Genomic DNA, 13,935 nt, shown 5'->3' with positions numbered 1-13,935 from the left:
ACTTAGAAAGTTGCTGGTTTCAGCTGGTATGTGTTGCATGCTGTGGTCTTGCAATTGCGAGGCCATACATCGCAATCGCGAGCCTATCAGGCTTGGGAATTGCGAGGGGCACTTCGCAATTGCGAAGTATGCCCTGGCCAGCATTGCTCGTAATTGTGAGGCTCGTAATTGCGAGCATTTTCTCGCAAATGCGAAAAACCCCAGTAATCCCCAAAGTCGCAAATGCGACTACCCCATCACAACTGTGAGTTCGCAATTGCGAACATTTATCACAAATGCGAGATTAGTAGGTTTTGAAGGGGTTCGCAATTGCGACATCTACGACCTGCAAATTCATGACTTAGCCGAAAATCTTTCATTTTTCAAACTCTTCAAAAATATAAACTCTCTTGGGCAATTTTCCAAAGAAAAATTCTTCTCCAAATCGATTGTAAGTCATTTCTAACTCGTTTTCTTCAATCTTTATCATCTTTTCACATGATTTTAACTCAAAATCAAGGGTTTTCATGGGGGAAATTGGGTGTTTTGGGTAGAACCTAGGTTTTTCAAATTTTAGGAATTTGGAGCTCGATTTGAGGTCCGATTTTAAAACAAAATATATATTTGGGTTCGTGGGGGCACTAAAAGAGAAAGGCTTATTAGGGACCAGTATTTAGCGACAAGTTTTAAATATGGTCTCTAAAGGTGTACTTACAGGGATGAGATTTTATTTGTCTCTAATACCAAATTTATTTTCTAAATACACGACTAAATTTATTCTAGTCTAAAAAAGTTAATATCTGGTCTTTAATACTCAATTTTAGCGGGATAGAGGTGCGAATGTGAAAGTAAAGTAAAAAAAAAACTCCAAAAATATTTTTTCACTGTAAAACTTCAATTCTCTTCAAAGTTCAATCTAGGGGTGGGCATCGGTCGGTTCGGTTCGGTTTTGAACATTATCGGTTTTGTCTATCGGTTATCGGTTTACAAATATCATAACCCGATAACCAAACCGATAAGATATTGGTTATCGGTTATCGGTTAATCGGTTATATATCGTTATCGGTTCGGTTATCGGTTTACCCGATAAGATAAAACAACTAAAAAAAATTGCAATATATAAAACAAAGAAATCAAACTGCCAGAACGTGTAAACTGCCAACTTTTATTGTTTCTTAACAAAAGCACGCTCCCACTTCTGTGCAGTATCTACTGATGTCTGGCGGAGAACTGGTGGTGAGTCTTGCATCTTGACTCTTGGGGGCTGCGACGGAAACAAGAATGAGAACTGAGAGACAAACGACTGAAGACTGAAGAGTGAAGAGGGAATTAGGAAAATAAATATCCCTATTATATACTTAAGGGTAAATTAGTAAATTACATCATTCTTATTGGGTTATCGGTTTTTACCCAATAACAAAAATGCAAACCGAGCCCGAACCGATAACCCAATAAAAAACAAAATTTAACCCGTTACCGAACCGTTAACCCAATAACCCAATACCGATAACCCAATAAAGAATTAACGGTTCGGGTTATCGGTTTTACCCGATATATGCCCACCCCTAGTTCAATCCCTAATCAAGCGCGACTTCATCTCTTCAAAGTTCAGAAGGTTGCAAACTTCATCAGTTAGAACTCGAAGGTTGCAAAATTCATCACTTCAAACTCAGAAGATTGCAAAATTCATCACTTCAAAATCAGAAGGTTGGTGCCTCTACCATTGGATTATCTGCCTAACCAAGAGTAAGTTTAATTTTTTCCTCTTTTATCTGTTTCGTTTCCTTTTTTCTTCTTCTTGTTTTTTTTTCCGATTGAACCAGAAATAAAAAATCTGGTTCTACAATTTTCTATTTTTTTTGTTGTTTTCTGCAATTGGGTTGTTTAGAATAGTGATAGTTATTGTGCGAGTGATAAAAGTGAGAATATTGGTTTAAAGATGGGGCTCGTACGTCAAGGAGGAGAAATTTAAGTTTTTCTTGTAGAGTTTCGTCTCCGCGATGGTTTTCTTCTTTACGATGTGCGTTACGATTCTTCTGGGGACTTATTTGAAGGGTCATGAGTTTGGTACTACAGCAGTAATGTCACCACTGATAGCAACAATAGCTTCAGGCATTACAGCATGCGCCACTCGATCGGCAACAACTCGATCACTGTTACCTTCTTGAGCCACCAGTGTAACTCCTTGCTGCTTACTAGCATTGTTTGATCGATTCAAATCACCTGAAGCTACCTTATCATCAACTCCTTTTTGTACATCATTAGTCAAAGACAAACCCCCTGTAATCTCCTCGATCCTAATAGCAATTTACTGACCTTCAGCAGAGTGAAAAGTCAATAGTTTCTGTTTCATAGAACAAACTTGTGTTGATTACAAGAAAGACTTTTTTTCTTCAGAGGGGTTTTCTAGATGTCCAGACGATATCTTTTAATCCCAAAAAGAAGTTCTTGTAGAACTTCCATTTTTAAGGTCCAAGAATCTGCCATTTTTTTCGGTACCAAACGTTTTTAACAAATATCTGAAAATCTTATGCAGGAACATGTGTACCTTTTAATAATGGATAGAATTTGGAGTAAGGATATGTGTATTAGTAATATGTGTATACAACTACTTAATTTTGAAAGTGCATTCTTTTTATAACAATCATAACATTCTTTTGTTATTTTAATTGTTTAAAACTTTTTTTTATTTTCTATTCAAGGTTATGGCACCAAGTAAGCAATGGATGCAACTTGTTTATAACTGACTTGACGATACCTATTTTATTGGGGTGCAGAAGTTTTAGGATTATGCCTTTAGAAGAACAGGGGAATTGTATGAAATATGTTGTCCGTGCGTCAAATGTTTTAACACAACATTAGGAACATGTGAGATAGTCGAGATACATTTGAAAGTATATGGAATAATTCGAAATTATACCTTTTGGTATCATCATGGTGAAGTTTTGGGTGAGCCACAGTCGGAAGGCAAAGTTGAAGATGATAATGAAGTAGAAGATTATGAGGATGAGGATAAAATACATGAAATGTTGAGGGATTTATATCCTAATAATGATGGAGGTACTGCGGACGTTCGTGATAATGATTTACTTGGAGATGAACCGAACGTTGAAGCCAAAAAGTTTTATAGCCTATTGAAAGATTTCGAACAACCACTATACCAAAATTCGAAATGTTCAAAGCTTTCCACTTTAATTAAACTGCTTCACATAAAAAGTATGGGTCCTTGGAGCAATGAGTCATTTACAATATTATTAAAAATGTTGAAGGATGAGTTTTTGCCTGATGTAGCGAATGTGCCAAATTCATATTATGAGGCAAAGAAAGTGATTAGGGACCTTGGGCTGTAATACCACAAAATTGATGCTTGTATAAATGATTGCATGTTATATTAGAAGGACGATAACTTACTTGATTCATGCAAAGTCTGTGGTGCATCCAGATGGAAAATAGATAAACATAGCGGGGAAGAAAAGAATAAGAATGGTAAAAAATAGCATCAAAGACTTTACGCTATTTTTCATTAAAGCCTAGGCTTCAAAGGTTGTTTATGTCTACAAAGGCATCTTCTCTAATGACATGACATCATAATAAAAGAGTTGATGATGGAACAATGAGGCACCCAGCTGATTCAATGGCATGAAAATTATTTGATGAACTTCATCCTTCATTTGCAACCGAGCCTCGTAATGTTCGACTTGGGCTTGCTAGTGATGGATTCCAGCCATTTAGGAATTCAAAAACCTCATATAGTATATGGCATGTTGTACTTATTCCTTATAATTTACCACCTTGGTTGTGTATGAAACAGGAAAATTTTATTATGTCTATGCTTATTCCTGGTCCTGATAGTCCAGGTGCTGCAATTGACATTTATCTTCAACCTTTGATAGAGGAATTAAAGGGGTTATGGGAAATTGGCGTTGAAACCTTTGATGCATGGATCAAACAGAATTTTAAGTTACATGCTTCTTTGCTTTGGACCATCAATGACTTTCCAGCATATGAAAATTTATCTGGATGGAGTACAAAAGGTAAATTGGCATGTCCATGTTGCAACATTAACACTTCCTCAATCAGATTGAAGAATAGTAAGAAGCAATGTTTTATAGGTCATAGGCGTTACCTTCCTCTTAATCACAAATGGAGGAATGATAAGGAATCATTTGATAGAACAAAAGAGAAAAGGCTCCCACCAAAAGTGCGTTCAGGTATTGAGATACTTAATCAAGTGCAAGATCTTAAAGGGTTACAATTGACAAAGGATCCAAAGAAGAGGATCAAGGTATCACATGATGTTCGAAAAGATAACTGAAATAAGAGGAGTATCTTTTTTGAGCTTCCATACTCGAAATCTCTCTTGATGCGACATAATTTGGATGTTATGCATATCAAAAAAAATATATATGATAATATTTTGGGGAGGATCATGAATGCCAAAGGAAAGACCAAGGATACCATTAAAACTTGACTAAATTTGCAAGAAATGAACATTAGGCCGGCGTTGCACCCTATTAAAAATGGAGAAAAATATGAAGTTCCAACTACATGTTACACATTATCTTCCCAAGAAAAGCACATCATATGCCTTTTCTTAAAGAATTTAAAGGTTCCTGATGGATTTTCATCTAATATTTCTCAATGTATTAACTTGAAAGAGCACAAAATTTCTGGCTTAAAGAGTCATGATTATTATGTTCTTCTACAACATTTACTCCCTCTTGCACTACGTGGTATGTTGTCGAAAGCTGTGTGTGAACCCCTTATCGAGATGTCTTTATTTTTTAATGTGTTGGGAGCAAAGGTATTAAGGACTGATGACTTGGATCAGATTGAAGCTCAAATTCCTATAACTCTTTGCAAGTTAGAAAATGTATTTCCTCCTTCATTTTTTGATGTCATGGTGCACTTGCCTACTCACTTAGCTAATGAAGCTAAGCTTGTTGGACCTGTTTAGTATCGGTGGATGTATCTTATAGAATGATGGTTATATTTTTTGAAATCACTCATTGGTAATAGAGCTTGTCCAGAAGGTTCCATTGCAAAAGTTTACCTTGCAAATGAATGTATGACCTTATGTTCAAGGTATCTGCATAGAATCGACACAAAGTTCAATCGGCCAGAACGAAATTATGATGGTGGCTTAAGAAATTCTGATGGAGGTTTATCTCAATTTTGTAAATCTGGAAAAACCTTAGGAGCTCCAAAACAGCATGATCTTGAAGCAGATAAATTGGAGCAAGCACATATATACATACTGAAGAATTGTGATGAAGTTCTACCATTTCTAGAGTATGAAATTATTTCCTTCATATCATATTTTGTTTCCTTGTTTCCCGGAGGATTGTTTCTCTTTTATGTTTGACATTTATGGTTTAACTAAAATTTGTGAGAGTTCGCACAAATTCATGTAGATTCTAGTTAACACTTGTCTGATACATAATGGAACAGACAATTTGTCGAATGTTTTAAAGATAGGGTGAGTAATATAAACATATCAAATTTGAAAATCTAATATTATATTACTTATTCTATAGTAATCAACTTTATCTTGTTTGATAGGTTGCACAATTATATAAAAGAGATGATAGTCGGCCCATGGAAGATCTTCTTGCAATTTCACGTGGTCCTGCCCAATATGTATTATATTATAATGGCTACATTGTTAATGGATATAGATTTCATGTAGAAGATTATGATAAATATTTAAGTACTCAAAATTGTGGTGTGGTTGTTGTTGGTGAGACTGGTGAACATAGTAAGAATATTGATTACTATGGAGTTTTAACTGATGTTGTTGAATTGCAATTCACCGGAAGAAGAGTGATTTTGTTTCAATGTATTTGGTTTGATGTGTATGATAAAAAGAAAGGAATTAAAACAGATGAATATGACATTGTAAGTGTTAACTGGGGACGATTTTTGAAAACAAATGAGCCTTTTGTATTAGTGGACCAGGCATATCAAGTATTTTATGCCAATGATAACTCCAATAAGGGTTGACGTGTAGCAAGAAAGACGCAACCTCGTGATTCCTATGAGATTTTGCAACAAATAGATGGTGATGTTGATTTAGAAATACCTATACAAAATAAACGAAAAAGAACAACTGAAGTGAAGTATCTCTTTATGCCATTACCATATTTATATTGTTATGCATTCTGATTACATGATCTTTTTATTAGTATATTATTGTTATAATGTCAAATTGTTTTTTCGTAGGTTTGATATGAAACCATCAAAGAATGAAAATGAGGTGACAACCACTGTGAAAGCTACTGCCAAATATGCATTTGTTGCATCAGGTGCTATAGACAAGGGACGAGGGAGAGGGCTTAAATCTATATGCTCTTTAGGGGTATCTGGACCAGATATTCCATTTTCTCCATCTACTGATCAAGTTATGCAATACAAACAAAGTGTTGAAACTAGTATGGTTTCTCAAATTTATTGTGTTATCAATTCAGTACTAAACTTTTACTAATATGATTTCCTTATACCAGGTGCATTAGCGAAGGGACGAGGGCGAGGGCTTAGATCTATGTGTTCTTTGGGGGTATTTGGAATGGGACCAACGAATAAAAATTTATTGGTTCTTGAGAAATGGCATATGCAAACTAATATTTCATCTTTTTCATCTACTGCTGATGTTATGAAATACATCCAAAAAAATTCAATGAGTAGGGTTTATTAAAGCTATTATATTTTAGAATCAAATTTGTAATTATTTAGATTTGATTTTCTGTACTAATATGATTTCCTACACCAGGTTCTCTAGAGAAGGGACAAGGGCAAGAGCTTAGATCTATGTGTTCCCTTGAAGAGTGTGAAAATGAGGAGCGATCCTTCCATCAGAATACTCATTATACTAGTCAAAGTATTTCAAGACCTTCTAATAGTAGAAGATCAAATTTTACAATGCCTTTTGTTCAAGGACTGCGAACAACAAACAAAAACCTTTTGGTTCATGAGAAAGAGCATATGCAAAGTGATATTCCAATTTCTCCTTCCGATGAGCAAGTTATGCAGTTCACCCAAAAAGTTGAAACAAGTATAGTTTCTCAACTATATTCTTTTTTTTAGAACTAAATTTAAGTTAATGTGAAAATTTTAGTAATATGATTTCTTACACCAGGTACTCTAAGGAAAGGACGAGGGCAAGAGCTTAGATCTATGTGCTCCTTTGATAAGTCTGAAAATGAGGAATGATTCTTCCATCAGAATGATCATTATGCTAGTCAAAGTATGTCAAGACCTTCTAAGAATACCATGTTTGCTGCTCAAGGATTGCAAACAACGAACAAAAATCTTTTTGTTCATGAGAAAGAGCATATGCAAAGTGATATTCCAATTTCTCCTTCTGACGATCAAGTTATGCAATCCACCCAAAAAGTTGAAACAAGTATGTGTTGTTTTTTATTGAGAAATTTGGTATAGTTCTGGTTATTACATGTTTCTTGACAATTTATTGCTTATTACATGTTTCCTGGTCCTAAGTTGGAAGGAAGGGGCTATTAATTTCTCACCCCAACCAAATCTCCAAGTAGTTTTCTTCCTTATACCCACTGTAGTTATTTCTTTTTTTAATCATCACCGCTGATTTTTCCCATAGTACCATGTTACTTGAAATATGCAGTCTAGGTGAGCTAGAAATAGATCCACGATCACCCTTCAAAACTTCAGCCAAGTTGTTCTCCGAAGCGTTGCGTCGAAAACCAAATTTCTTAGCGAAATTCTCACTGCCTCGTTCTTCCTCACCATAGGTAGTACATGGTATTAACTGTTGCATCAAGTTAGGCTTATTTAAGATTGGTGGATTAATATCAACAACCTTCCAACTTCGCTAAAATTTCAAAACTGTTTTGACTGGTGACAGTCATTTGAGCATTTTGTCGACCTGCTGAGACAGTCAAAATTTGCTGGTTTTTTTCGTGCCTGGTGATGTATTCTGTGTCACCACTGTCCAGCTTTCCTTCTTTGCATCTTGCGTATCTACTTTCTCCAAGTGTGATGTAACAGACTTTCCTGAAGCATTCAAAACATGTCCAGGTTTGGCTGGAGCAAGCACCTGTCCATCTCTTTTTTCCACACCTGTCTGTTGCACAACAGTAGTTGTAGGAGCTGTTGGTTTTTTAGGTATATCAACTAGTGTAGCAGGAAGTTTAGCAACTCCAGTAGCAGCTATTAGAGCTGTTGCCTTCCTCTCAATCACACCAGTTGCATTCACAGCATTAGTAGCATCCAAACATGGATTCCCAACCTGTAAAACACCATCCACTTCAGTAGCTGCAGGGATACCAGCAGGAAGATTTTTCTGTTGATCCTTCCTTACTTGCATAGTTTCTCAAGCATCAATACTACTCCTAATTCCTTGATTCACCAGTGCAACCCCGTGTTGTTTATTTCCAGTAGTAGCTCGATTCAAAACATCACCATGGTAGGGAAACAGCCAGTTTATATATGAAAAAAGGTAAAACAAAATGGAATACCTGAGCTGCTAAAATGTAGAGGAAAGTTGTAAGCGCAGTTAGGAAGAAGGCATCAGCCTCATGTTTCAATCCTGCCATGAAATATACCACTAAAGGGAAGAGCACTGGCATTATAAGATCCAGTGGAATATCACTGGTGGTTCTAGCCAAAAAATATACGCTTAATCTGTACATGTCAGCAGATCGTTCCTTGTTCAGCATTGCCCTTTCTTGTGGAAATGTGAAGATTGCTGTGAAAACTGAAAAAAAAACCCAAAACACAGCAATGAAGAACAACAGCCCCGGCTACATCAACACCTGTCTTGCTCGATAAACGAGGATAAACTTGATCCTTCTTAGGCCAATTCTGGATGTTATCATTGTTAAGCTACCTTTCCTTCTTATCTATAACTGTGTATGCATTCTTCATTAAATCATAGGGATTAAACACATCTTCATATATCCATGGATATGTTCAGACATCATGCAAATGCTTTTGATGTCTATGGGATCCAATTGTTACAGAGGTCAATTTAAGACCCTCACTGCAAGTGATAATCCCGTTTGTAGTGAACATACAATAAAACATCAAGTATGTCTCTCTAGTACCATGCGCCTATTTTTCCTTTTGAAGTTGGAAATGCATCGTCGTAAAATAATGAAAATAGTTTACGGCGTAATGTGTTGTAAATTCTCACTTCTATTCTTTTTTTTTTTAACTAAATTTAATTTAATGCCAAACTTTTGGTAATATAATTTCTTATATCAGGTACTCTAGGGAAAGGACAAGGACGAGAACTTAGATCTATGTGCTCTTTTGAAGAGTCTGAAAATGAGGAACAATCCTTTCATCAGAATGCTCATTATGCAAGTCAAAGTATGTCAAGACCTTCTAAGAGTACAAGATTAGACTCTACCGTGTTTGCCGCTCAAGGATTGCGAACAAAGAATATTAACTCTTTGGTTCGTGAGAAAGAGAATATGCAAACTGATATTCCATTTTCTCCTTCTATTGATCAAGTTATGTAGTCCACGCAAACAATTGAAACAAGTGTGGTTTCTCAAATCTATTTGATTACATGTTTATCATTTTTATAATATTTTTTGATGTTTATAAATTAAGCAAATGTAGGTTCATGTACTGTTGGAAAGGTAAAAAAGGTTCGAGGAAGTAACAAGTGCAAAGAAGTTGCATCACTTGAAATTGGAGAGAAGCTAAAAGTAACATTTTATAATAATCGAATGGTTGGAAAGAATAGTAATCTATTTTCGAGGAACTTGGGAAAAATAGTTTGTGACCATAATATATGCCCGCTGGGAGTATCATCCTGGGATCGCATTAAGGAGGAAAAGTTAAATTACATGTGGGCAGCTGTGACGGTAACTTGATGGATTATTCCAATTTCTTCTTTGATTCCTCTTTTCTTACCATTCTTGGCACTTAATTATTGAGTTCTTATCACGTTTTTCACAAAAATAAAGTAAAACTGTGAGTTCTATGTTTGAAATTGACAAAAATAAAATAAAGCTAAGGTTTTTTTTTTTTTAATTTTTATAATTTGGCCAGATCATTTCAAGACTCATTGTAGAACTATATTTTCCTCTATCACATGGAGTTTCTGTGATGATTGGATATCGACTAATATTTTCCTCATAATATTTTGCAGGATAAATTTGAGAGTGATGACATGGATATTCATCGCAATCATATTTTGGGATGGATGAAAGAGTTATGGAACAAATGGAGAGGACAATTGCATGCAAAGTATGTGAAGGGTAAGCCAATACAAGAGGCTCTTAAGAATGTGCCCAAGGGGGTAGATAAGAAACAATGGGAGTGGTTGGTAAAGGAACATTTTGCTACTGAAAGTTTTCAGGTTTGACATAATACCTAGTTGTGTAATTATATTTATACTTTTATCTTTTAACTGATAATTTATTTATAGCATTTGAATTTATTATTGTTGCTCAAATATAGGCGAGAAGTAATAGGAATGCAGCAAATAAAACTAAGTTGAAGATGCTTCATCATATTGGTAGCAAGCCAATTAGAGAGATTATTTATCAAAAGGTGTGATCATCAAATCTATTTTTTCATAATATTGAAGAGACGTTATTTGACATATTTAATTTTATATAAAGGGCGGAAAAGATGGCAAACCACCAGATTTGGCAAGAATTTTCTTCGAGACTCGCAAGAAGAATAAGACATTTGTTGATCCAGAAATAATCAAGAAACATGTGTGTTTGGTTAATTGAAAAATGTTATTTACTTTTAGTTATTATGAGATCTGACAAAAATTTATCTATATTCTTTGTAGGCTCAAATCAAGGAATTGGTGCAGTCCGAACCGTCACTTCCTACTATAGAGATTGTAGAACAATGCTTTGACCTCAAAGTTGTAGTCATGTATTTGGCTTGGGGGGTGGAGTAAAGGCGAAAAATTTGAAAGGTGGAACTTCCTCAAAAACTGAATTATTGGCTAAGCTACGTGCAACTGAAAATGAAAACTAGTCTTTGAAGAATCGTCTGTCTAACTTCGAAAATAAGATGAAAGAGGTGAGGCAATTAAAATAATTATTATTAGCGCAACAAACCTATTTCCAGCCTCAAGTTCAGGAGAATGACTATTCGAATCCTTGATGTACCAAGTAAGTAACAACTTACCTGAAACATCGATTTATTTTGTTGATTCAAGTTTTGCCTGCTTGTGCTCCTTAGCAATTTTAAGAGTCTGGTTATGTTAGAACCAGAGAACTTTGAGAACCCAAATTGTTCAAGTGTAGTGTATCAAGAGAGAGATAGGGAAGAGTTTTGCTAATAGAAACTTCTTTTGCTTATCGAGAAGTTAAACAAGATGAACTTAATACAGCATAGAGAGCATCATTTTCGTTAAGAAATCATGCCTGCTAAGTCACATAGTTCAAGCTTGACCAAGGGCTATCTTTCTGCAATATCTTGCTTGTTACAGGAACTATGTGACTTAGCAGGCATGATTTCTTAATAAAAATGATTGTAAAACTTTTGTTGTTGAGTAAAACTCTGACTTGACAGTCTTATGGAGAAATCTTTTACTGCCATTTTGCGGCTCAGTGGTGTGCCACATGTTGATTATCACCTTATTCTTGATGAGTACAGGAAGTAGCTAGATAATTGGTTCATTTGAATGGGAGCCTTTTTCTTTCTTAACATTGAATTTTGAAGTCCTCTTTGAGAATTGTGCCTCCTGTTCATAAGGGCTCTTTTTCCCCACTTTTTCTGTCTTTCGTTGTTGTCTTAACTCTGACAGGAATCTAAATCTTCTTTTAGAACAGTCATTGAAATGTAAAAAATGATGTTCTAAGATCAACCCTTCGTATTTAACTTCTGCATTGTTTTATTTTTTTTTATTTTTTGTGTTTTTTGTCCAAAATGGATCAAGATGTCCACTATACAACTAAAGATTTTTACCAACAGCTAAAAAACAAAATGACTGCATCTGTAAATGGAAGAAACAAAACAGTTAAAGATTATAAATACAAATGCTAGGAAAGGTCTTATTGTGTTGCTTTAAGGTTATAATATAAAAGGGGCCTATCTAGTAAACTGATTAACTTGTGTTACTCGTAAGTACAGTGTTAATGAAATAGTAGAAAGTAAAAAACTGAAAGAATATCCTCGGATGTTAACAGAGCAGAAGAAGGGAAAATGAGGCTTTGGTTTATCTCACACTTGTTTTTAATAGTCTTTAGTTATCAGTGTCTGGGATATTGATCTTGATCTTTGTCTTGTTTTTCATGTAAGACAGGGTACTGCATTTTTCCCCTGATTATTGTACTGCTCTTTTGTTGTACTTGCACCTTGAGGTTTTCTTAGAATTCAGAAATCGTAATACTCATGAATTTATTTTGAATAAGACCTTTTGGCTCAATAGTTTTGCCAAGGGACCAACCTCATTTTTCACCTTGAATTGGTCAAAATATGCCTCCTGTTCATAAGGGCTCTTTTTCCCACTTTTTCTGTCTTTCTTTGTTGTCTTAACTCTGATGGGAATCTAAGTCTTCTTTGAGATCTTGGATCTGGGATTACTGAGTTGAATCATGAAGTCCTTTGATTTGTGTTTGTGACTTGAAATGACGGTGACTATCACGTTATGGAGGCAAGTTCGTTCATTTGGTGTTAGTTGTTGTTTACATGTTTATGGCTTTGTCTCTCTATATAGCTTAAGACAACTTTTTCAAGTGATGAAAGGGGACAATGGTGTCTAGCCATTAATTTTTTTTTTTTTGCTTTTTTTTTCTCTGTATAGCCCTGATTTTGTTCTGTCAAAATTGTTATAGTTTTTCTAAATAAAATTTCTTAGGTGTAATATATACGGAGACACCTAAAGTTGGCACGATCTTTCACTTATACACTTAAACTAGACCTCTTTCCAATTAGACACGTTTCTTAGGCAATTCTCATACCAATTAGACACGCTTTTTGCTGGTGGCATATAGCGTGACTTCAAACCTATTTAGGCCCGTGAAGGATTCCAAAAAGTGACTTTTCCTTTCCCAATTAGACACATAATGGTAACATGGATTGTCAATTATTATTTAAACCCTAATCCCTTTCCCAATTCTTAAAAAACCTATTTGTTCTCTTCTCTTCTTCTCAAATTTTTCCAGCAATTCTCCTTCTATACTTGTCAAATCTTTTCTTCTCTTCTCTTCTCTTCTTTCTCTCGTTTCTGTTCTCTTCTTGGTATCAATTAATTTCTTCTCTTCTCTTCTCTTCTTCCTCTCATTTCTGTTGTTGCCGTGTTTATTAATGTCGAACTTCTCGGAATCGACGAACTCGTCAATGTCACCTTGCGTTGCTGCTCGAATCTGTAAGTGTGGTGTTTCTCCAAAGTTGAATACTTCTTGGACCCAATTAAACCCAGGTCGTAGGTTTTTTGCTTGCAAAATCGGAAAGGTAAATTGTTTGTTCATAATTTGTAAATTCTGTTTTATGAATTATTTTCTTTGATAAAAATTGATTAAAAGTGTTTTGTGATACTTGTAGAAAAAGGGTGGATGTGATTATTTCTGTTGGTATGACGATGAGATGCCTACTCAAGCGAAGAATATAATTTGGGGTTTATTAAAGAGAGTCAAAGCTTTTGAAGAGGAGAAAGTTCGAGCAAAAAGAAGACGGATCCTTTTGACGATTGTTGTTGTATTGTTGGTCATTTTATGGAAACAGTATGACTGATGAATTTTGGTTGACTGATGAGCAAAAAGAGGACAGATTTCTATTGTTGCTTTAAATTTCTGTTTTGAAACTGTTGTTGTAAAATTCAGATATTGTATAAATACAACAGAATTTTGTTATAAACTTCTGTTTATATTCAGATGTTGAAACCGTTGTTTTAATTTACAGTTGCTGAATTTTGAAAGTGCTGTAATATACAACTTTTGTACAAGGCATAGAACCATAAGATGCAGTTTCAAAATGCAGAACATATAGACTGAAGTTGCTGCA

General features: G+C 35.1%; 1 protein-coding gene across 12 annotated transcripts; it reads left to right on the top strand.

Moving 5' to 3' along the window:
* The first annotated feature begins 1,546 nt into the window (after positions 1-1,546).
* On the top strand, positions 1,547-13,804 carry LOC107760766 (uncharacterized). Of its 12 annotated transcripts, none has more exons than XR_012702144.1 (9): positions 6,893-7,030; positions 7,115-7,381; positions 9,217-9,410; positions 10,115-10,324; positions 10,426-10,518; positions 10,590-10,688; positions 10,769-11,099; positions 13,306-13,386; positions 13,477-13,804. XR_012702144.1 is itself a non-coding variant. In XM_075236992.1 (7 exons), exons 2-7 carry the CDS (start codon positions 7,225-7,227, stop codon positions 10,880-10,882), a joined length of 867 nt encoding a protein of 288 aa, XP_075093093.1. In that variant the 5' UTR covers positions 6,893-7,030; positions 7,115-7,224; the 3' UTR covers positions 10,883-13,804. The 12 variants fall into 12 exon arrangements, 5 of the variants coding, with proteins under 5 accessions (XP_075093096.1, XP_075093097.1, XP_075093095.1 ...); XR_012702142.1 differs by having other exon boundaries at positions 10,769-11,328; positions 11,439-13,386; XR_012702145.1 differs by lacking the exon at positions 13,306-13,386.
* Positions 13,805-13,935: the final 131 nt, after the last annotated feature.

Source organism: Nicotiana tabacum, chromosome 18, assembly GCF_000715075.1.
Source record: "Nicotiana tabacum cultivar K326 chromosome 18, ASM71507v2, whole genome shotgun sequence".
In the NCBI taxonomy this organism is placed as follows: Eukaryota; Viridiplantae; Streptophyta; class Magnoliopsida; order Solanales; family Solanaceae; genus Nicotiana; species Nicotiana tabacum.
Note: the sequence above shows the minus strand (reverse complement) of the source record. Positions and strands in the feature narration are given on the sequence as shown.

Bases quoted from the DNA above. Each gene is read 5' to 3' on its own strand.
- LOC107760766 (XM_075236992.1), top strand. From the start codon at position 7,225: ATGTCAAGACCTTCTAAGAATACCATGTTTGCTGCTCAAGGATTGCAA. The intron at 7,382-9,216 runs GTATGTGTTGTT...TTCTTATATCAG, and splicing joins CACCCAAAAAGTTGAAACAA to GTACTCTAGGGAAAGGACAA. The intron at 9,411-10,114 runs GTTCGTGAGAAA...AATATTTTGCAG, and splicing joins CAAAGAATATTAACTCTTTG to GATAAATTTGAGAGTGATGA.